This window comes from Pseudoliparis swirei, chromosome 22 (genome assembly GCF_029220125.1).
Source record: "Pseudoliparis swirei isolate HS2019 ecotype Mariana Trench chromosome 22, NWPU_hadal_v1, whole genome shotgun sequence".
NCBI classification, from domain to species: domain Eukaryota; kingdom Metazoa; phylum Chordata; class Actinopteri; order Perciformes; family Liparidae; genus Pseudoliparis; species Pseudoliparis swirei.
Genome location: NC_079409.1, coordinates 4,821,627 through 4,844,736, shown reverse-complemented (window position 1 = coordinate 4,844,736; position 23,110 = coordinate 4,821,627). Strand labels below are relative to the sequence as shown.

The following is a 23,110-nucleotide window of genomic DNA, read 5'->3' as shown; positions in this document are numbered from 1 at the left end:
AGCTCATTGTCGCTTAATTATTAATTAGTTTTGCGAACAACGGGACCGGCAACGGAGAACCGCCCGGCCGGCTCCGGACCGGACCTGGAGGCCAACGGCGCCTCCGGGGTCACAAGGTGACAAATACAAATAAATAAAACGGGTGATAAACTCATCAGCGGGTCGTTGTGGGGCCCGGCGCTAATAGCAACCGGCATTCTGATGAAAAATAATATATATATATTTATATTTCCCTTACCCAAACACAATAGTTGAATTCATGCGTGAGATTCAACCAGCAATGCAGTGCTGTGTGTGTGTGTGTGTGTGTGTGTGTGCTGCAGTCACAAGCTGCCAATAAGCGCATAGGCCTCTTCTGTCAGAGAACAGCACGGCATTCACCGCCCGACCCGTCCAGCCAGAGAACGACCGCTGCAAACACAGCCAACATGGGAGCTCAGGGATGAGCGACTGGCAGACAGACAGACAGGCAGGCAGAGAGATAGACAGACAGACAGAGAGATAGACAGACAGGCAGAAAGACAGAGAGAGAGACAGTCAGACAGACAGGCAGGGGGAGGGGCCTGTCACACGGCCAACACCTTCCCTCTAATCTCATTTGCTCGTCATCAGCCCCATCAGGCTGACCTCGGCCACTGCAACAATAAATAAATACATAAAATAAGCCAACAGATGTCCATCGATTCTCCATTTGGGTTTATCGTCCCCTCCCCGGTGACCGGACTCGTCCTGCTCCTCCGCTGGCAGCGCTTTGGGCTCGGATCCTTTGTGTGTGAAGAAGGACGACGACGACGGGGAAGCGAAGCGCCGATGAAGACGGCGGAGGACAAACCGCTCTGTGTCTGACCCACGGAGGAGGGCGGGACAATGCCTCATTGTTCCTCCTCCTCCTGGATCCTGGCAGAGGCCCGGCGCCCGCAGACTACGGCGTGCAGAAAGACGCGTCCGATAACACGCCGTCTCCGGGCCGGCGGCTGCACGTTCGCCCGCGAGCTCACGGGACGACGGCGGGGGTTAAAACCTTTTCCTGATGCTCGGACATATGCGGATGTCCCGCAGCAATAAGCAATAACTCAGAGAGAATTCAGGGCCCGGCTCTTTGTTGGGGGGGGGGGGGGTAGTCTTTATATGCAAACGGGGTCAGCTGCATCCGGCTCACAGACCAACCAGCCTCCATTCAGCCCGATATCACAACTTACACATGTGCCTCAGAGAGCTTTACAGTCTGTCCACATACGACACCCCTGACCTTTGACCTCACATCGGATCAGGAACAACTCCCAAGAAATAGAAGAAAAAAACTTCACCAAAAGGTAAGAACCCTTCAGGAGAGCAACAGAGGAGGATCCCTCTCAGGATGGACAGAGGAATAGACATCATGTGGGGGGGGGGGGGGCGTGTTTCATGAGGTGACGGGGGTCAGGTGACAAAAGGTCCATTGAGTCCTTTAACAGCGTCAATCTGTTCGAGCGGTGCAGCCATCAATGCTTCTAGTGTGAGGACAGAATCGACGGCTCGACATCAGATTCAACCCGGTGGTTACCGCGGCGACACTTTCTATTCATGAAGCCGTCTCCTTGTGGGCTCACTTCTGGGAATTCATAATAGAGACGGGCAAGAGAAGTCCAGTACTCTACATATTACTATCATCTCCTACATAGAGTGGTCAGTTGTGGGTTTGTTTGATATACATATATATGTATATATATATATGTATTTACACTACCGTTAAAAAGTCAACTATAAATGTCCTTATTTTTCAAAGTAAAGCTCTGTTTTTATCAATGATGATAATATTGAATGAATCATAAATACCCTCTCTACATAGTTAATGTGTAGATGACTATTCTCTGGTGTTTAATGAAGTCTCTCCAGAGGTGTGTTGAGGCCCATCTCCAGTGTTCTAATGGTACATTGTGTTATCGCCTTAGAAGACTAGCGGAGGGGTAGAAAACCCTTGAAAACCCTTTTTATGTGAGCGCAGCTGAAAACAGTTATGCTGCTGAGAGAAGCTCTAAAACTGGCCTTCCTTTGAGCCACAAGAAAACTACATTAATATTTACGATAAAAATCATTATTTATAACCTCGTCAATGTCTTGACTAGATTTTATATTCATGTTGAAATTAATTTGATTAATAAAAGTGGGAGTTTTCATGGAAAACAACAAATTGTGTGGGTGACCCCAAACTTTCGAACGATAGTATTTATATATATATGAAGCAAAAGAAAAACCGCAACGATAGATAACAGGGAAGCCCCCCCCCCTCAAGTGGAGGCAGCTCATCAAGCCTAATGAGTGGAGAGTTGCTCTCATTAAAGATGATGTCATTTGTTGAGCCGCCTCCATCACGACGGGCCTCCGCCACCGGGCGGCGCAGGACTCGGCTCCTTCGAGAATAACCAGCGCGGCAAGACAGGAAAAGAAAAGGTTACAATGAGGTTTACGTTGAACTACTTAGTTGGACTGAATTTAAGAATCAAAGAGTTGAGTTTATTGCTTTATTTCCCTCTGAATTACTTCTCATAACTCCCAAATACAAGATGGCATCTTCTTTTTTTTTCTTTCTGGCGGAGCTGCCCTCCTGACGGTGGGCCGACGACATTTTATACAAATCGCGGAGCTGCTTTATTTAATTTCGAGAAGTCTTCGCCAAACAGCGAGCGCTCCTCCTCCGAAGCGGCGCGACACACGACGGACCGCTTCTCGCCGTCGCGGCTGCAGAACCGATAAAGTGAGCGGGGGGGAATTTTTCTTTTTCCCGAGCAACCAAACGGAGGCAGATGGAGCATAAAGAATAACCGACGGCAAATGACCAGTCCATCGGAAACGGAGCGCATTAAACATCTGTGTGGCGCCGCGTTCCCCCTCTTCCTGGCTCCGCCTCTCTTTCTGTACGTTTTGTTCTTTTTCAGCAAACTTCTTCACACACACACACACACAGGGAGACAATGGCGGGAGTTCCCCCCGGTGCGACTGCGGGATGCCTTGCTCAAGAACACGTGTGAAGAGACTGACGTCTTTACTTTGAGGGGTTAGACATGGCGTGGAGCTGAACCCTTTGTCCACTCTTTGTTTTCATGGCGACAAAATGGCGCCGGCTGATGATGACGATGTCGCCCCGGAGCTTCTTCACAGCAAATATTAGTCTTCTTGGAATTGCAGCGTAATCTGGTTCAGCTGGAGGGATGCACAGCGACACCAATGTTCACTCTTCCTCTTCCTCTTCTCCTTGGTCGTCTTCTTCGTGGTCGTCATTCTTCTTCTTCATCTTCCTTCGTCATCTTCTTCCATCTTCTTCATCTTCTTCCATCTTCTTCTTCAGTCTTCTTATTCTTCTCCTTCTCTGTGGTCGTCTCGTCTTCCTCTCCCTCTTCTTCTTCCCCGTGATCGTCTTCTTCTTCTTCCTCCCCCTCTTCTCCTGGTCCTTCTTCTTCTCCTCGTCTTTCTCCGTGTTCTTCTTCTTCTTCTTCTTCTCTGCTCAATACAGCCGAGGCAGATGGAGGATGAATGCACGGAAGACAACAACAAACGCACCGGCGACGAAGCTCGAGATAAACAACAACAACAACAACGGCGGCACACACCCAGAGAGCACCTCCATGCAGTCCGATTCCATCACTTCTAAGGGCTTGATTGAGATTTAATTCAGAGCTGTGGTTTAATTGCTAATATCAAAGCACAATTAAGCTGATAAATCATGACTGATTTTATTGAATTAGGGATTGAAATAGCAGAGAGGCTGCAAATTGTCTACGTCAGCTCAATACGGGTTCTTAATTGGCCGACAAGTTTCATAAACTAATGAAACACGCCTAATCGTCCCGTGGCCGCGCGGCTCGCTCAACTCGGAAACGCATGTTGAACTTCAAAAGGAGGATCGGGTTCAATCTCAAACGTCTGCGCCGCTGACCTCCGTCAGGCTGGAGCCACGCAGCATTTAGAAGAGAAGAAGAAGACGGAGCAATGGGGATGGTAAACGTCAGAGAGAGAGAGAGAGAGGAGATTGTGAAAGACTAATGCTCGCAAAACCAAGTGCACACAAGCAGCAGCATGAGCACTTGGATCGGTCCTAATATCTCCCCATGCAATTCCCCCAGACTCCATCAAACACACTCCTGTAATCTCTCTCTCTCTCTCTCTCTCTCTCTCTCTCTCTCTCTCTCTCTCTCTCTCTCTCTCTCTCTCTCTCTCTCTCTCTCTCTCTCTCTCTCTCTCTCTCTCTCTCTCTCTCTCTCTCTCTCTCTCTCTCTCTCTCTCTCTCTCTCTCTCTCTCTCTCTCTCTCTCTCTCTGCCGGAGCCAGTGGCTGTAGTTAAATTGAAATATTTCCCGGCGTGTGTCAGAAGCAAGCAGAATGATAATTATGACAGATCTGATTAGGCGGGCGGCTCCGGGCTGCAGGTGCGACCTTGTGCATTCCTGAGTGTGTAAATAAAATTAATTACAGGCACGGCGGGAGGGGGAGGAGGGAGGGAGGAGGGGGCGCGCGTGACACCGGCGCGCACGGGGGGGGGGTGGCGGTGGGGGGGACTCCCACGGGGGGCACCCTAATGGAATATTTTCCCCGAGTCTAATAATACAGTTGGTATTGACTTGAGGTAATTAGGGGGATCATTAAAGCGCTTTTCCCGGCGTATTTGCCTGCCTGATCAGATTAGCGGGAACGGGCCTCAGAGCGAGGCCTGTGTGGTCCGCCAGGAGGAGACGGCGGGAGAGGGAGCGCGGGCAGAACACCCGGCCCGACACCAGGGCTGAGGGAGCGCTCGCTAACGAGCCGGCCGAAGGGCTCGGGGGGGCGAGCGGGTCGAGTGAGGCCCGCTCGCCCGGAGAGCGGCGCGTCGACGGGGCGAGCGGGCCATTAGCAGCGTGCTAACTCGGTTAACCGGCTAACACCTGCTCCACGGGCGGACAACGTTTGTCTTACAATAATGCATTATGGGTGACGAAGAGACACATTTGGAGTGCCCACCCCCCCCCTCCACAAACACCCCCCCCCCCCTGAGGAGGAGTGGGTTGCGCAATTGGAGACAGATGGGGTGAGAGGTGGCGTGTAAGGCATAAGTGAGAGAGATGGCAGGGGGACACAGAGTGCTCTGAGCATGCTCAGTGAGACCCGGGGGGGGGGGGGGGGCAGCGCGGAGAGAGAGAGACAGGCTGGTGGGAATTCCACTGTCCATTAAACAATAAGGGAAAGGCTCATTTCAGAGGGCGGGGGGGGGGGAGACTCACCGTTTGCAAGATAATTCATTCGCTAAATTAATTATTCAGACAGCTGGGTCTCCAGTTCAAGAAATTGTGTCTTTAATAATAGAGAGGATCTGGCCTAGCCTGTTTCCCATGGCAACCTAATAACCAAGCAGGCGCAGGAGATAAATAAATAAATCAATTAATAAACAGGCACGGCCCTTTTGGATCCCTCAAGGGGGGACGGGGGACGGGTTGCGATACGCTCGCTCTGATCTGCCTAATGTGAGGGAGAGAGAGAGAGAGAGAGGTGGGGATCTGTTAATGTACAAGGAAACGAGGTAGAAGAAGAAGAAGAAGAAGAAGAAGAAGAAGAAGTCTTGGAAGTACAACTTGTGAAAGTGGAGCCGCTCCCACTCAGTTGGTGGTGCGAGGTGTCGGGTTACGCCGCGATGTCATTTAAAAACATTTGCAAACGACTCGGAGCGGTCACCATCCAGACTCCCGAAAGGTCAGCCATCTGCCCCTGCTGTTGAGCAGCCATCGGATGGAGTGTGTGTGTGTGTGTGTTGCTGGCTGGGCGGGTCATGTGATAAATATCGTAGATTAAAGCTAAGAAAAGTGTTCAAGGCCCATAAAACACGTCGGACCGCTGATTCAACCCCGAACAGGAAGTGACTCATTTTACAAAACACGAAGGAAGCGGCTCCCGTTATCCTGTCACCCTCCCTTCCCACTCGTATCAGTGTCCCCCCAACAAGACACTCCCCCCCCCCCAATCTCCTTCCACCGTCACCACCCCCTACCCTCCACTCCGGGGACTGCGGTGCCAGGCGGGTGCAGGGTGACAGATGGTATACACCAACCTCCCCCCCCCCCCCCCGGTGGCGCAGCGGCGGACCAGATCAGTGCCATTCTGTCTCATTAGAGCCTGGCTAATTAGCGTAGCCTCTTCCAGGGGAGAATGGGCGGAGAGAGAGAGAGAGAGAGAGACTCTGACACTCTTCTGGTCATGGAGGAGTCGGAGGGCTTTGAGCCCCGTGGCGTGCGGGGAGGGGGGGCCTCCCAGGGCGCTTGTTTTGCGACAGCGGGAACTCTGATTTCTTTTTTTCTCTCTCTATCCGCCGCACCATTCCTCCCAGGAAGTGTCTGGGATGTTTGGACATAACAACGATGCCCCCCACCCCCATTCCGCTGTTCGCCGCGGGTGAGAGCAAAGCCCAGGAGCCCCGACTCCCGGCTGTCCGGATCACCGCCGCCCGCTCGCCAGGCTTCGCGGCGCCGGTCGCCACGGGAACCCGGACCCGCTAACAAACAGTTGTTGTTCTCCGAATGGATACGGAGCGTTCCTGGGAGCGTTCGATCCGTTTGAGGCCTCGAGGAAACGGATCGTGAATAGCGATTCCGATGTTTGTTGTTTATCAAACAGCGGGTGTAATACCTCGTAAATCAGGATCGCTGCATGGATTACTTTAAAGAAAGCATGTCGTGTGCCGAGACCTGAAGGGAAATGGCGCCCATCAATCTGATGAAGTAATATGGCGCTCGGGTTGGATTCACCGCTCTGTAGTTACTACTTTGAATATGTGGCAGTAAAACAGTGATTGAAATGCAACATTGAATATGTGAAGGAGGGGGGGGGGGAGTGGTTACGAGCCCTAAGAGGACGTGGATGGCTGCGCTCCAGGAACCCCGCCCCCCCAAACACACACACATTCAAAATGGGCCTGCGCATAAACCCGTATCTATATGCAGAATACAGAAATACACACAAATAAGCAAACACCCAGTGGAGCGTGGACCAATCGGTGAGCTGCGTTGCTTTTACTGCTTTCCCACCCAGGAGGACCACGACTGCCTTCTGACCTCCAACTGCACACCTCGCATCGCTCTCCTCTCAAGAGCTCCTCAGCTGCATCCCCCCCCCGTCTCTCGCCGGCGCCGCGTACGTACGGGGGCGGAGCCCGCTCACCTGGTCCCGGTCGCCTGGTCCCGGTCGCCTGGCCCCGTGCTTTTCATAAGCATGCTGGGAAATCCTACGCCGAGCCGAAGTGGTTGAACTGCACGCCGAGGCCGACGTGACGGTGCCAGCGCGCCTCTTCCCTTCCCCCACCGCCATTATTTCCCTGGACCCCATATGGGCGCCGTGCCAGTCCGGCCCATCCTCCACACACTCGTCACCCCCCCCCCCCCCCCGTGCACCAGCAGGCTCTGCTGGCACGGCGCTTCACCCCTGAAGCCTGGATAGCGTCGTCGTGTTCCTTCGTGCTCTCTCTCTCTCTCTCGTTTCCCACCGCAGGAAATGAACCCCCGCCGCCGTAGCTCCGCCCCCATACGGAGCGCGTTCCAGCTAGAGCATTAATCCACTAGTGATTGTTGCAGCTCCGCTGCCGTCGACATATTGTCACAAGGGCTCAGGTGTCGGGGAGGAGGAGAGTGACGCCGATTCATAGAGAGTAAAAATCGCGATAAAACATAAAACGACAATCTTGTCCCACTTTCAATCGATTTCTAAGGGAAGCGGCGGGTGGACAAGTGGGTGCTGGTCACTGTGTTCTCAGGCGTTAGGGGTCCTGATGAGGAGGAGCGGGCCTGGCCTGGCGCTGCCGGTAGTCGTGGCGATGCCGGCTGGGTAGTGAGGGGGGGGGGAGACCAGCTGCCCGGGGAGCGCCCATTACGAGATGGAGCCAGAGATAAGTGCTCTCCCAGGCCCCCTTTCACCGGCATAATTAGCACACTTCTTATCTGCTGCTCAATTCACATTCACACCCGCCCGCCGTGAATGAGAGGCAGAAAACGTGGGTTGTGTGGAAGGGGGGGGGAGAGAGAGAGAGAGAGAGAGAGAGGAGAGAGAGAGAGAGGGGCAAGAAGGCAAGATGGCAGTGAGGTGGAGAAGACACGGTGGAAACCTGTTCCCAGACGAACCTTCGTTAGAGATGGGGGGGGGGGGGGGCTTGTGCGAGTCAATGCCGCCTCCTCGCTCGCCCCTTTTCTCTCTCCCTCTCTCTCTCTCTCTCCAATCCTCCCAAGGAGTCTTTGAACTCCCGAACAAAAACAGTGGTTTGTGCATCAAACTGCAATTTGGTAAAACAAAGCTATCAGGGGGTATAATCATCCTAATCAGCAAGGAGAAAAAAATAAAATAAAGCCTTTGCAGATATTTCCAAGATTATTCCGCCCTCGGTGATCTATTCCAAACACCAGCCCCCCCCCCCCCTCCTCCCCCTCCCCCCAAAGCCCGCCTCCTCCACATCTTCATCAAGCACAATTGTGGAAATCTTCCCCGACTCCTTTAATAATAACTCCTTTAGTGCTACGATTTAAAATTGCTTTTAATGCACAGTTAAATTGGCGGGGTGTGTGTTGTTTCTCCCCCTCCCTGTTTGCAGCACACACACACACACACACACACACACAGGCTGGTATTGTGCTCCGCTCTCTGGGAGAAGATGACAGGGGCCCCACCGGCTCATATAAACAGGTCTGTTTGGTGTTGCAACATCGTCGAGCGCTAAACTCCCAACCCACAATAAAGAGGACATGTGTCATTATGTTTGTGTGTGTGTGTGTGTGTGTGTGTGGTGGTGGGGTTCTACTTCTTCTACTTGTTCCAATATTGTCGTTTCCATCTTGTATCAACAGTTTGAAGATATTTTTGACCGTCTCGGCGCCGATGGATCTTCACTCTTTTGAATTCTGCAAGACATCCATCGGCCTCCGTGTGTGAGTGTGTGTGTGTGTGTGTGTGTGTGTGTGTGAACACGTTTACGCAATTTATGTTATGCGGGTTGAGTATTTCATTTTTTTTGGGGGGTGGGGGCTTTATGACACATCCATACCACTGGAAGAGCCACTTCACAAAGTCAGATCGAAGGAGTTGTTCCACGTTATTTCTCAAAAATTGGTAGTAGATACGCGAGTGTTTGGGAAAAAAACTAAATGTACACCCTCTGTGGAGCAACGGGCGAGTCCGAGTGATGACGGCCGGCTCTTCGCACGCTTGAAGCGATGGAAGTGTTCCCCGTACCTGGCTCTTGGAGGCGGCCACCTTGGCGAACAGCGCCTGGGACACCTTGGCCCTCTTCATCTCCTGCTGGATCTCGTCGTAGATGGTGGAGTTGATGTTCAGGATGCAGCTCTCCGTCTTGCCGTTCCACTCGCTGGGCAGCGCCGGCGGCTTCACCTGAACGGGGGAACAGACGCAGGAGTTCATGGTTTTATTTCTAATACTTTGTCAGATGTTGGATTTTCCTTTGTGTCGTGTGTGTCTGAAGATATTCACATCACCATGTGGGACAGTTGGTGTCCTAAATACTGTGAGTCTGTAATGGAGCAACATTTCTCTCTCTCATTGTTTAAAACAGAAGCAGGGGTCATCCACATGACCAATGAACAGGTTCATCCACATGACCAATGAACAGGTTCATCCACATGACCAATGAACAGGTTCATCCACATGACCAATGAACAGGTTCATCCACATGACCAATGAACAGGTTCATCCACATGAGCAATGAACAGGTTCATCCACATGACCAATGAACAGGTTCATCCACATGAGCAATGAACAGGTTCATCACATGACCAATGAACAGGTTCATCCACATGACCAATGAACAGGTTCATCCACATGACCAATGAACAGGTTCATCCTCATGACCAATGAACAGGTTCATCCACATGACCAATGAACAGGTTCATCCACATGACCAATGAACAGGTTCATCCACATGACCAATGAACAGGTTCATCACATGACCAATGAACAGGTTCATCCTCATGACCAATGAACAGGTTCATCACATGACCAATGAACAGGTTCATCACATGACCAATGAACAGGTTCATCCTCATGACAAATGAACAGGTTCATCACATGACCAATGAACAGGTTCATCCACATAACCAATGAACAGGTTCATCCACATGACCAATGAACAGGTTCATCCACATGACCAGTGAACAGGTTCATCCACATGACCAATGAACAGGTTCATCCTCATGACCAATGAACAGGTTCATCCTCATGACCAATGAACAGGTTCATCACATGACCAATGAACAGGTTCATCCTCATGACCAATGAACAGGTTCATCCACATGACCAATGAACAGGTTCATCCTCATGACCAATGAACAGGTTCATCCACATGACCAATGAACAGGTTCATCCTCATGACCAATGAACAGGTTCATCCTCATGACCAATGAACAGGTTCATCCACATGACCAATGAACAGGTTCATCCTCATGACCAATGAACAGGTTCATCCCCATGACCAATGAACAGGTTCATCCTCATGACCAATGAACAGGTTCATCCTCATGACCAATGAACAGGTTCATCCTCATGACCAATGAACAGGTTCATCCACATGACCAATGAACAGGGTTCATCCACATGACCAATGAACAGGTTCATCCTCATGACCAATGAACAGGGTTCATCCTCATGACCAATGAACAGGTTCATCCACATGACCAATGAACAGGTTCATCCTCATGACCAATGAACAGGTTCATCACATGACCAATGAACAGGGTTCATCCTCATGACCAATGAACAGGTTCATCACATGACCAATGAACAGGTTCATCCACATGGGGACCAATGGGTGTCCAGGACTTTAAAGCAAATTTCCATTACCAAGTATTTTGTGAAATCTCGTTGTATACACTTTAAATAACATGAATAAAACAAGTTTGAATAAAAGAATAAATATGTATATCAATGTTTATTCTTGTAATCAAACTGCGTAAATGAACGCAACACATTTTCCATGACTTTTGGAAATTACTTTTTTTTCAAGGACTTTTCCAGGTATAACTATTTTTAAATTCCAGGACTTTTCCATGTTTTCCATGATCGTATGAACCCTGCGGAAATAAATCAGCTTTTTGACCTAATTATCAACATTAACTATGTTGAATCCTAGTGTTGGTGTAAACTACGGTGCTATTAAGACATTTTTTGCACTAAAAAACTGTTTTAAAAATAAATAATGTGAATATCGCCCTTACGCTCCAAAGATAATAGCAATTAATTGCATGTTGGGGGGATAATAAGCCTCAAGTGTGTGCATTGTCCCCGATAGTGTGTGCATTCAGACTGGCGGAGGTGGAGAGGTGGGTGGTGTTATCTGCTCACAGGGGAAAGGCCCACGGGGATCCTGGGATTCCAGTCCTCGGGCCTCACGCTGTTACAGTCTTCCCTCCGGGGCTGCTGTGTCGGGAAAACAACACACACACACACAACATTATTTGCTCAGGCTCACACGGGGGGGGGGGGGGGGGGGGGTGAGAAAGAAAAGAGAGAGAGGTAATCTGGCTCAAGACACACACACACACTGGCGTGTAGATTACACCCACGTCTGGCTCCGGCGTTCCTCTGCTCAGAGACACTTGGATGTGTTGTGAGGAATGTTATTATTCTCGTGTCAAGCCGGTGATTAAAACATAAATGCCAGTCGAGTGAAATCAAATCATCTTCATTCAGCGGCTTGTTGCATCTTGACAAAAATCCGTTGACGAGTTAACAAGTCTCCTAATAAAAGCATTACCCACCCGCCATTAGCATATGAATCATTCCATACGAGCCCTTTTTGGGAAGGAGACGTCGGCGGGGTTGGGCATTCAGATAAATCATAATAACACCAACAGCTACTAACTCACAGCCTACACACACACACATAAATATATATATATTCACGTGTTTTGTCTAGACGGCTAATACCAGCTCCTCTTTAGTGTCAAAGACGATCTCGTAATCCTACATTTGGTGGTGGAACTGGAAGGCGGCCGCCATCGTGGGCCACGTCGAGCTAATTGTGAAGGCCGGGACGTGCGCTAACTGGCTTTTTGGAGGGGGGGGGGGGTGAAGGGGGGTTGTCGTGCCGACCCATCGGCACACGTGATGGAAACATACCTCTCTGCATCTGTTTTTACGAGGCCAATAAAAAAGCCTCCTCCGTCTCGGGCTCAGTCGCCGCCCCGGCTGATTTACGGGCTTTGGATCCGCACCGCATTGCTCCGCAGGAGAGGCTGGCAGGTGGCCAGGTGCGTGTCGAGTTGTTTGCGAGTTTGATTTTTCTTTTCTTTCGTGTGTCGGAGCGGGTCGGCGCGATGAATGTCGACGGCTTCGAGTCGTGGGGGCGGAGGATTTTAGGGCCTCGAGATGTTCCCCATCGATGTGCCAAACCGTGGTGGATGAGCGAAAACAACAAACGTGTCTGTGTCTGTGGCTCCGTGTGCGTCGTCACGGACCTCTGCAGCTCTGGAGGCCGGTCACACGTGTGCTAGAAAAGGTCCTCTGTACGTTCATTCTGAGGGGAAAGTGGCTCGATTCATAAAAAATCGAAAGGCCTCGTAGTTCCTGATGTTCATTCCTGCATCGGAGACGTCAGTTAAGAGGCGGAGCCAAAGACGTCACATGTGCTGAAGCTGTAACCCGCCTGCAGAGGATCTGTGGACAGATCCGGCTCCTCTGATTGGTCCACCCAATGGCATTTGTAAGATTCTGCTGCGCCCGAAGGAAAACAACCAATCAGAGCCGAGGAGGAGGAGTCTCACTCAGCGCGTACGGTTCATCAAACTAGGATGAATATTAACGGGAGTGATGTTCCCGCTTCGCCTCTTTCTCACCTCCAATCTTTCCAGAAAACACGTTTTAGTGACCGTCTGGCTGCAGAAACGAGGACGGTTGTGACCCGGTCGCCATGGTGACAATGGCCAAAAGCCCCAAAGCTCCGCCCACCGGAGTTTGAGCTTCGAGAGCTTTTAAAAGCGACAGCGGACACGAGGAGCTCGAGAAAACGGTCAGAATACGACGACAAGAAGTTATTCCTGTGAAGGTTAACGGTGATGAAGCCGAACAAAAGGCCCGGCTCTCTCGATTGTAAAGACGAGCCGTGGACTGGGAGAGTTCAGCGCCGCCGCTTCAGAAAGCCTCTCTCTCTCTCTCGCTCTCTTGCTCTCTCTCTCTCTCGCTCTCTCTCTCTCTCTCTCTCTCTTGCTCTCTCGCTCTCTCTCTCTCTCGCTCTCTCTCTCGCTCTCTCTCTCTCTCGCTCTCGCTCTCTCTCTCTTTTTAAAGTGTGGCCTCCCCGGCTGAGCAGCTTTTCTGCGGGAGGTTTACATTCTGGAGACGAGCTTCTGTCTCTTTCCCCTCCTCACCTGAATAAAAAGCCAAATGTGCACCGGCGCCCAGACAGAGGCGGCCTTTGTCTCCCCACCCCCCCCCCCCCCCGCCCCCCACGTCACTTTCGGATGCGGCCGGCCGCACTTCAAATGGTCTTAAGTGGTAGAAAGTCGCCACACGCCTTTCAAACGAGGGACACGGCTCCGCGGCGAGGGAGGAACGGCGTGCTCCGGTGAGCGGGCGACGAAACGACGCTCGATCTTTTTCTCGGAGTGAGCTCTTAGTTTATTTATTGATTTCGAAACGGGGGGGGGGGGGGCTGTTAATGGCGCCTAATGCACGCGGCAAAAGGTCAAAATTAGCACAAAGTCATTTGCGCACCGTTCTCACCTGTGTGGTGATGCCGTGGAACTCATTTACATGGGGGGGGGGGGGGTGTAAAGCACGCTCTCCGGTGCTGCACACGCCCACGGAACGAAAGGGTGGGGGTGTTCTTATTTATGACGGGCAGGTAGCAGCCGGAGACAATGGAGGGGAATGTGAGGCGCGGCACGAGACAAAGCGCCCGGCGTCCGCTCCTGCTGGCGTCACGCGTGAAACGGGCCGAGCGCCGCTTTGTCTTCGCCCCTCGCAGCCGACAGGTGTCGGGACGTTTGCTACGCGCGTCTGGATCCAGTCCAGGAACGACGCCGCCGCCACGGAGACTGACAGCTTCTTAAAAACACACCTGCATACCTGAGCGCATGGACACACACACACACACACACACACACACACACACACACACACACACACACACACACACACACACACACACACACACACACACACACACACACACCGCAAACAATATCTTAAAACAGCACACGGAACTCGATCTGCCCTCAGAGTAAACACGGTGAACACACGCAGCCTTTGTCATCGCTGCTCCGGCTGCTCTGCGTGCTCTCTCCTCTCTCTCTCGCTCTCTCTCGCTCTCTCTCTCTCTCTCTCTCTCTCTCTCTCTCTCTCTCTCTCTCTCTCTCTCTCTCTCTCTCTCTCTCTCTCTCTCTCTCTCTCTCTCTCTCTCTCTCTCTCTCTCTCTCTCTCTCTCTCTCTCTCTCTCTCTCTCTCTCTCTCTCTCTCTCTCTCTCTCTCTCTCTCTCTCTCTCTCTCTCCGGCTGCTCTGCGTGCCCCGGCTGCTCTGCGTGCTCCGGCTGCTCTGCGTGCTCCGGCTGCTCTGCGTGCCCCGGCTGCTCTGCGTGCTCCGGCTGCTCTGCGTGCTCCGGCTGCGACGTGTAAACAACATTTGCGTTTCCTTTCCCAGCCTCCGGACCGAAAGTCTCGGTCGTCATGCAAAGCAGCGGATTTGAATCGGAGGGCCAACGACGACTCCGCGAGTCGGACGGACCGGTTTGGTAACGCGGGCGCACGGACCGGGCGTCGGCTTCCCGCCGCGGCCGACGTGCGTCCTTCAGATGAACGACGGCACATCTGGGCTGCTGTGAGAACGGGGACACGCTCACGTGCGTCTGCACGATTGTTCTCTTTTAGAAAAGTCAGAGCACATGAAGCGGAGCGTGGGACCCTCTGGTGTACCTGCACAGGTCGGATGGGCGGCGTGCTGATGAGCGGCGGGAGGCCCATGGCCGAGGCCGCCGTGAGGCTGCGCTCGCGCTCGTCCTGGTAGATGCGGTCGCGCTCGGCCTCCTGCAGCTGCAGGAAGTTCTGCATGGCGCGCAGGTTGACCAGCAGCGACTGGGACGCCATCTTGGGGTCCTCCTCCTTGCGTAGGATCTCGGAGAGCAGGCCCTGGGGAGGGAGAGAGAGGGGGGGGGGGGTTAGACGATTCCTAACTTGGTGAAGGAGAGCCGTGAGTGCAGACGGAGACTCGGATGACACTTTCACTGTAAACTCAGACTGCCTTTTTATGGGCTCTATTCGAAGCCCCGCCCCCCTCCTTCCCTCGCACCTTCCATCCCCGTCGTAAAATCCCGTCGACCTCGCGACTCTTTGTCTCGTCGTACAAGAGGTCGTCGTTCCGATCCGTTGATCGGCGGCGCTTCGATCGATCATCGGAGCGCGTGTGTTTTTTTCACCGCGGCCTCTGAAACTTCGCAGCTCCTCGGCAGAGACGTGAGAGTCTTGCGCGGCGGCGGCGGCGGCGGGCAATCAGCGCGTCCTCTGTTTACTTTTCAATAGCGCCCGATTCCATCATTACGAGTCGGGCGACGACTCCATTATCCAGAGACGCGTGATTGGGCCTTTTCATCAGCTCTTGGCCACACGCTGAGCGCGCCGTCGCTCCGCTTCTCTCCCCGTCAAGAGGTGTGATTTGGTAATAAAACAAGGTGAAAAAAACATGCTCGAACTTTTCTTTTTAAATATTTTCCTTTTTTTATCGCGAGTCCTTTTTGGGGGAAACGAGCAGAGCTGCAAACATGCGCTCGTGACTCAGACTCTTCGTGTTGAGGACGGTGGCTCCGGACAGGTACCAACAGATACTACGTGAAATATGAGTCAGTGACGTTTTTATTTAGTGTTTCATCCGTGTGCGTCGGCATTCTTCAGCCGGTGCATGCTTATCATTCTCCGCCATCGAGCTCTTTCCGTCTGTCTCTCTGGTCAATTAGTTGTATGTGTGTGTGTGTGTGTGTGTGTGTGTGTGTGTTTATGTGTGTGTGTGTGTGTGTGTGTGTGTGTGTGTGTGTGTGTGTGTGTGTGTGTGTGTGTGTGTGTGTGTGTGTGTGTGTGTGTGTGTGTGTGTGTGTGTGAGACTATGAAGTGGTCGGCTGCCAGTGGCCTTGAGGTCCAGTGGAAGGTGCTGGTGAACTGAGGTATGAATGATATTTTAACGGTGGATATTAAACAATTCATAAACGGCCTTTCTTCGTATTTCTTAACAGAAAAAAACCATTAATAATAATAAATTAAATACTTGTGTAACTTCCTGACCACTTCCCTGGCATAGTGGACTAACCCGACCGCTTCCCTAAACTACTGTTGCTATGGCCACCAAACTATTCAGTCAATGTGTGTTCACTCGTATGAGATCGTATATGCCGGCGTATATTTTGAGCGTCTTTCTTTTAAAAGCATGTTAATTATTTCAAACTCAGCTTAACGAAACATTTCACACATTTCCAGGACTTTTCCAAAAGCGTGACATTGAATGACATCACCACGCTGACCGCGTGGCCCCTCCTGCCCCTTCGCGTACATTTGACCGATGTTAAACGACCGAACCGAGCGGCGGTCGTTTTGAGCTCACCTGGGTTCTGTTGAAGGCCACGCGGGCGAACACGGCCTGCGAGATGCCGGCCCGCTTCAGCTCGTCCCGCACCCACTGGTAGATCTCCAGGGACACCTCGGTGTTGGAGGACGCCTGCGGCTCCATGGGCTTGCTGTGGGCGTTGCGGTTGACCGGCGGGTGGTTGAGGTACTGCTGCGACAGCGACTGCTGCGCCAGCAGCCGGTTCACGGCGTACTGCTGGTTGAGGATCTGCGCCATCACCATCTGCTGGTTGACCAGCTGCGGGCTGATGGGCGTGGACACCAGGCCCGGGTGGTGCATGCCGGGGGGCAGCTGGGGCTGCCGGCCGCCGTTCTGGCCGCCGTGGGGCGGCGGCGGCGGCGGGGCGTGGGGCAGCGGGGGCACCGGCGAGGAGGGCGTCTGCTCCGCCGTGCTGCCGGGGATGGGCTGCTGCTGCTGGGAGAAGCCCAGGTGGGTGTGGTTGTGGTTGTGGTTAGAGCCGGGAGGAGACAGGTCGGACAGGCCGTCCATCTCTGAGGGGGGAGAGGGTCGAAGAGACGGAAGAAGAAGAAGAGGAGGAAGAAGAAGTAGAAAAAGACGAGGAGGAAGAAGAAGTAGAAAAAGACGAGGAGGAAGAAAAAGTAGAAAAAGACGAGGAGGAAGAAAAAGTAGAAAAAGACGAGGAGGAATAAAAAGTAGAAAAAGACGAGGAGGAGGAAAAAGTAGAAAAAGACGAGGAGGAAAAAGTAGAAAAAGACGAGGAGGAAAAAGTAGAAAAAGACGAGGAGGAATAAAAAGTAGAAAAAGACGAGGAGGAAAAAGTAGAAAAAGACGAGGAGGAAGAAAAAGTAGAAAAAGACGAGGAGGAAGAAAAAGTAGAAAAAGACGAGGAGGAGGAGTAGAAGAAGAAGAAGAAGAAGCACAAGAAGAAGAAAAAGACGAGGAGGAAGAAAAAGTAGAAAAAGACGAGGAGGAAGAAAAAGTAGAAAAAGACGAGGAGGAAGAAAAAGTAGAAAAAGACGAGGAGGAAAAAGTAGAAAAAGACGAGGAGGAGTAGAAGAAGAAGAAGCACAAGAAGAAGCAAGAAGAAGAAGAAGAAGAAGAAGAAGAAGAAGAAGTAGAAAAAGACGAGGAGGAAGAAGAAGTAGAAAAAGACGAGGAGGAAGAAAAAGACGAGGAGGAGGAAAAAGTAGAAAAAGACGAGGAGGAATAAAAAGTAGAAAAAGACGAGGAGGAAAAAAGTAGAAAAAGACGAGGAGGAAAAAGTAGAAAAAGACGAGGAGGAATAAAAAGTAGAAAAAGACGAGGAGGAGGAGGAGGAGTAGAAGAAGAAGAAGAAGCACAAGAAGAAGAAGAAGAAGAAGAAGAAGAAGAAGAAGAAGAAGAAGAAGCACAAGAAGAAGAAGAAGAAGAAGAAGAAGCACAAGGATCAGTTTCAAAGTCGTCCGGCTCGGCCTCCAGATACAAAAGAGCCTCGTGTCCCAGATTAAGTGCAGAACATCCTCATCATGTGAACACAAATACAAATTCTTGGAGAGAGAGAGAGTGGAGTGGAGTGAGTGTACGTGGAGGTGCAGGATAAATGTGTGTGTGTGTGTGTGTGTGTGTGATTGTTAATTCTAAAATAGGGAACACAAACTAGCCAATCAAAGTATTTGAGGGGAGGACGGCGTGAAACACAAACCCAGGGATCGTGAGGAGGAGGAGCCCACGGGCGCCGTGGAGATCTCCTGCTCCGGGCGCCTTTAAGTCCATAAACGGCTGCTCGGGAATATTTTGGAAGGCGGGTTTAAATGATGCGCTTAGGAGGATGAAAACAATGATTTAACACTCAAAGTGCTACCCACGAAGCATTCGGGGAGCAGCTGAGATGCGCTCGGGGCTCCGCCTCTCTTTTAAGGAATTCGCAACGAGCCGAGCGGGGGGGGGGGGGGGGGCAACGTTAGCATCTTGGACGTGTGCGCCACGGCCTCCACATCGCACAGATAAGGTGGTGAAAAGGCGTAAATTATGGGGAAGAGGAGGCGGGGGGGGCAGAGTCTTCAACAAGCGGAATTTTTTCAGCAGATTAAAGATTTAAGTGAGTTGATTTTTCCAAAAATACCCACAATAATCGGTTGTTTTTTTCTTAACTGTCAGCGAAGCACAAAACACGCGGCCGAGGCGAGTCCATTGAGCGCTCGTCCAAGACATATGATGTTGGTGGGGGGGGGGGGGGAACAAGCAAACACACAAACAAAAAATCTTGGTAATAATCACATCTCTTCCCATAATCCCTGGCATCCCCCGGCTCTGATGGTATGGCGTCTTCTATTCACTCCCATGTGAATGTGTGTGTGTGCATATGCTCCCTCGCACGGACTGCTGGGGGGCATGCTCATACACACACACACACACACACACACACACGGAGAGGCATTTCCATGCAAATTGAAAAGAGAAGGGGGTGACGGAGGAGCATGGCAGGCCCTGGGAGCAAAAAGAAGAAAAAGGTCTGCCACAGAAGCGGGAGTCCTCGTGTGGAATCCTGCCACAAAAGAGCCCCGGATTAAACACACAATGGGAATGGGATGTGGGCGGAGCGAGGGGAGGGGGAGAGAGAGAGAGAGAGAGAGAGAGAGAGAGACATGCAGAGTGACCCAACCCTCTCTCTCTCGCCCGTTGCCACATCAAAAAGTAGACGCGCCCGCATTCGCTGGCGGCCATGTTAACGCCACTTCAGGCGGGCGGGGAGGCGGCGTGCCAGTACCTGTGACCAGGTACTTATCCCCCCCCCTCCCCCCTCGGCGCGTGGAAGTAAATGCAGAGTCACATGTGACGCCGCTTTGCCAAGGCACAGCGGGGATGACCGTGCCTCTCTCTCGGCCAGCCTCCTCTAAACTTGGCATCTCTCCATCTCTCCGTCTCGTGGCCACGCACAGCAGACGGCAGCCCGTCATGAATATTGAGGTGGTGGCGGTGGAGGGGGGGGGGGGGGGGGGACCTGAGGCTTGCGTGCCAAGGTTTTGTTGAGGGTTTGTGTGAATGCATCTCGAGATGTCAGCGCGTGCTCCCGGTGGATTTGTTCTCGTCGGGACTCGATGTCCCCGGAGGGAGCGACACGGGGGGGGGGGGGGGGGGGAGAGAGACAGTTTATTCTTCTCTAAAGCCAAAAAGGAATCGGCCTTTTAATTGTATTCCAAAGGGACACGAGGTGCCGGGCGCGACCACGACGTGGGTTGAAGGGGTTAAGAGTTTGAGCAAACGCTGTCAATAAGAGGGGACTTTAAGAGCCGGGTGCTAAGGTGTAGGTTTTAATTGAGATTGAGTTTAGGCAAGAAGACAGTCAGTAAGATCGGGTATTAAGGAAGGAATGTCAAATCAGTGCGTGTGTGTGTGTGTGTTTATGTACATTCGTCAGGAACCACTACCGTGTGGCGGCTGATGTTGTGTTAACTCTCCAAGAGCAATAATTCATGTCAATGTAATGTCCTCCAAAGTGTGTGTGTGTGTGAGAGTGTGTGTGTGTGTGCATGTGAGAGTGTGTGCGTGTGTGTGTTTGTGTGTGTCCTTGTTGCGACATACCTAGTGCATTGGCACGCGGGCTCTCTCGGAGGACACACGTCCCCAGGTAGCCCTCCAGCTGGGATGGTTGCCGCATGCCTGCAGAGCCGGATGGTGGAGAGCACACACACACACACACACACACACACAGAGTTGTGAGAACAGAAGCACACGGTAAAGTCGCCCTACTGTACTCCTCTCCCACTCCGGCAGAGCAGAAATATGACATTTAAAAAATAAAACCACATAGAGAACAATTGTGACGGAGGAACGCGTGGGCGGGAGTGTGTGCGCGAGAGAGAGAGAGAGAGAAAGCGAGAGAGAGAGAGAGAGAGAAAGCGAGAGAGAGAGAGAATGCACGAGTGCAGCGGGTCCCGAAGTAACTAATGTTTTTCTCGGCATATGCTGCCACTTTAACAGAAGCAACAACAACAAAAATAAAAACATCCGATCAGATATGATCACAACGCGCTGTTTGCACCGAGGCTGTGAAAACATTTCTAATACAATATCTCATCTGTCATCCCAGAGCAGCGGCGCGCTGGCAGAGAGAAGAAGAAGAAGAAGACGAAGAAGAAGAAGAAGAAGAAGATGGTTCAACAGATTGTGAACGCTAACATCTCGACGTTACACCACTTACAACCAAAATCAGAATATTCCATCTGCAGCCGCGGGGGTGCTACTGGTATCACGGGGTCCCCAGACTTTTTCCTGTGAGGGCCACGTAACTTGTCCCTTCTCTGATGGGGGGTCAGTTTGTCACAGGGTGCCTCAATGTAAACATGTATTGTTTTCCAGAAAGCCACATCACCAAATATTAAAAACCCTTTCCGGGATCTGACCTAACCTTTCCGCCATGATTCCATTCGACTTGACAGCGGCTAGTCTAGGACTACAAATTATAATATATATATTTTTTGTATTTAAATCAGAATGCGTCTCTGGTATTGTTCAGGGGGCCGGGCCAAATGTGGAGGCGGGCCGTATCCGGGCCGCGGGCCTTAGTTTGGGGACCGCTGCCCTGGAGGGTCAAAGGGGACTTTTTATTTATTTATTTTTGGGGCGGCGATGAGAAAAACTAATTGAATTTCAGAGTGGGCGGCGGCCCGCCAAAGTCACCGCCGCCCCCTCCCAAAAAACACGCAGAATCCAAACAGTCGCGAGGCCCCGGCTCTCGCCGTTAGCTTAAGGCGATAAACGGATGAGGCGGAGATAACGCCGCGGCGAGAAACTGCGGAGCGATCTCCAGTTATTAGATAACGAGATGAAAATGTATTTCTGCTCCGCGCGACGGCGGGAAGACAAAGAGACGCTTGGTTAGGGAAACATATTGGAACGCCGATTGGTGTGAATGCCTGTGCGCGTGTGTGTGCGTGTGTGTGTGTGTGTGTGTGTGCGAGCGCCATACTTTGCGCCCCTCCGTTTTGCTTACCCATCATATCTTTTGTCTTCTTGAAATGTTTATACCAGCGCCCAAATTCCTGACACTTCGCCGCCGACACATTTGCATAGTAAGTGCTGTTCACAATGGAGGAAATCATACTCTGAAAGAGAGAGATTGATTGAGAGAGGGAGAGAGAGAGAGGGAGAGAGAGAGAGACTTTAGACGCTCATTGTGGAGAAATGCGGACATAATATTAAAGCTGGTGAAACATGCGGTAACAATGTGGCGTGTCAAAACAAATGAAAGATAGGGGACACGGCAACAAAGTAGAACAGCGCCATGAAGAAAGGAGGAGGAGCCAACTGAAAAGTATCAAGACATGCAGTAATTTGGGATCTCGTCCTCTAAAATAAAAGGTGAAACAAATTAAAATCAAGCAATATTTTCTTTTATCCGTTCTTCTTTATCAAATGCCGTCGAGTTTGTCCGAACACCTTTTTGTTTCTGTCATTTCCTTTTCTTTTGGAGCGGTTGTTAATTTGACCAGGTCAACCGAGTCTGTCGACGTGGAGAGAAATATGCATTTAAAAAGAAGAAAGAGAAGAAAACGGGTAAGAGAAGAGAGCGGGCTCCTTGAATGTCAGCGTCTGGGGAGCCGGGCCGATGTAAACACACGAGGCGCTTTCATTTTATTCCACTCTGTATTTATTCAATCTGTTCAAAACGACTTCAAGCGGATCGAGGGTCTCGCTCGACTCTCGGGCCTCCTCTGCGTTCCCGACGTCGCCTCGGAAACACACACACACACACACACACACAAAACAAAAGGGAGGGCGATATTTTTCCCTTTCCCTTCCACTTTCATTAAAATGAATGTTTTAACACCTTGCCGGCCTCCGGGCGAATAGCGGGCGCGAAGAAAATGTTTTTCGATTGTTATAAATATTCAGAAGAAACCAAACCATCTGTTTTCAAATTACAGGTATGCCATCTTTATCATTCTCTATAATATATGCGCTTGGAGGATGGCGGGGGACCTTCTGGCAGAGCAGCGCGGAGGTGCGAGCACAATGATATCGGGGAAGGGGAGGATTGTGGTTCACAAAGGGAGCCGTCGGGGAGGTCGACCGGCCTCTGACCTCCTGACCCGTCAGAGCCGCCGTCAGACGGCACACCAATCAATCGGCTTATTTTTGTTGCCGATTCCCGATTTTCTGGCAAGTCTCCAGGACAACTTTAACATCACAATCCAGTCCCCCCCCAAAAAAATAATTACAACCGTCGCCAAAAGTTATCTTTTTTACTTTGGTACTGTGGTCTTTGGGTGCCTTGCAAAGAAATCACACACACACACATTTTAAAGACCATTGAACACATCCGGACAGCTCAATACTCATCACTACTTCATGGAGCCTGAACGCATCGTATTGGAGGCCAATGCCACCTCCGATAGCGTTAGCCGTTAGCCACGTGTGTGTGTGTGTGTGTGTGTGTGACGATGCCACGGGACGCCACGCGCTCCAAGGGGACCGTGATGGACGTGGTTCCATTTGTCAAACTTCGTGGGATCCCTCGCCCCGGACCGCCGGTTCCAGGACGGACCCGGCGCCCGGAGTCGACGCGAGCGCTCAG

At 51.5% G+C, this 23,110-nt stretch overlaps 1 protein-coding gene across 6 annotated transcripts in view; it reads right to left on the bottom strand.

Moving 5' to 3' along the window:
• Positions 1 to 23,110, bottom strand: part of LOC130212906 (DNA-binding protein SATB1) — a 53,994-nt gene that overhangs the window by 14,262 nt on the left and 16,622 nt on the right. For 5 of the 6 annotated variants that reach the window (XM_056444199.1, XM_056444196.1, XM_056444202.1 and 2 more), the window contains 6 exons: positions 21,527 to 21,638; positions 20,116 to 20,193; positions 16,570 to 17,084; positions 14,898 to 15,110; positions 11,334 to 11,408; positions 9,213 to 9,368 (listed from right to left, as the gene is read on the bottom strand). In XM_056444199.1, coding sequence (XP_056300174.1) covers positions 9,213 to 9,368; positions 11,334 to 11,408; positions 14,898 to 15,110; positions 16,570 to 17,084; positions 20,116 to 20,193; positions 21,527 to 21,638 — 1,149 coding nt within the window. The remainder of the gene's footprint in view (positions 1 to 9,212; positions 9,369 to 11,333; positions 11,409 to 14,897; positions 15,111 to 16,569; positions 17,085 to 20,115; positions 20,194 to 21,526; positions 21,639 to 23,110) is intronic. The other variant, XM_056444201.1, reaches the window with a different exon arrangement.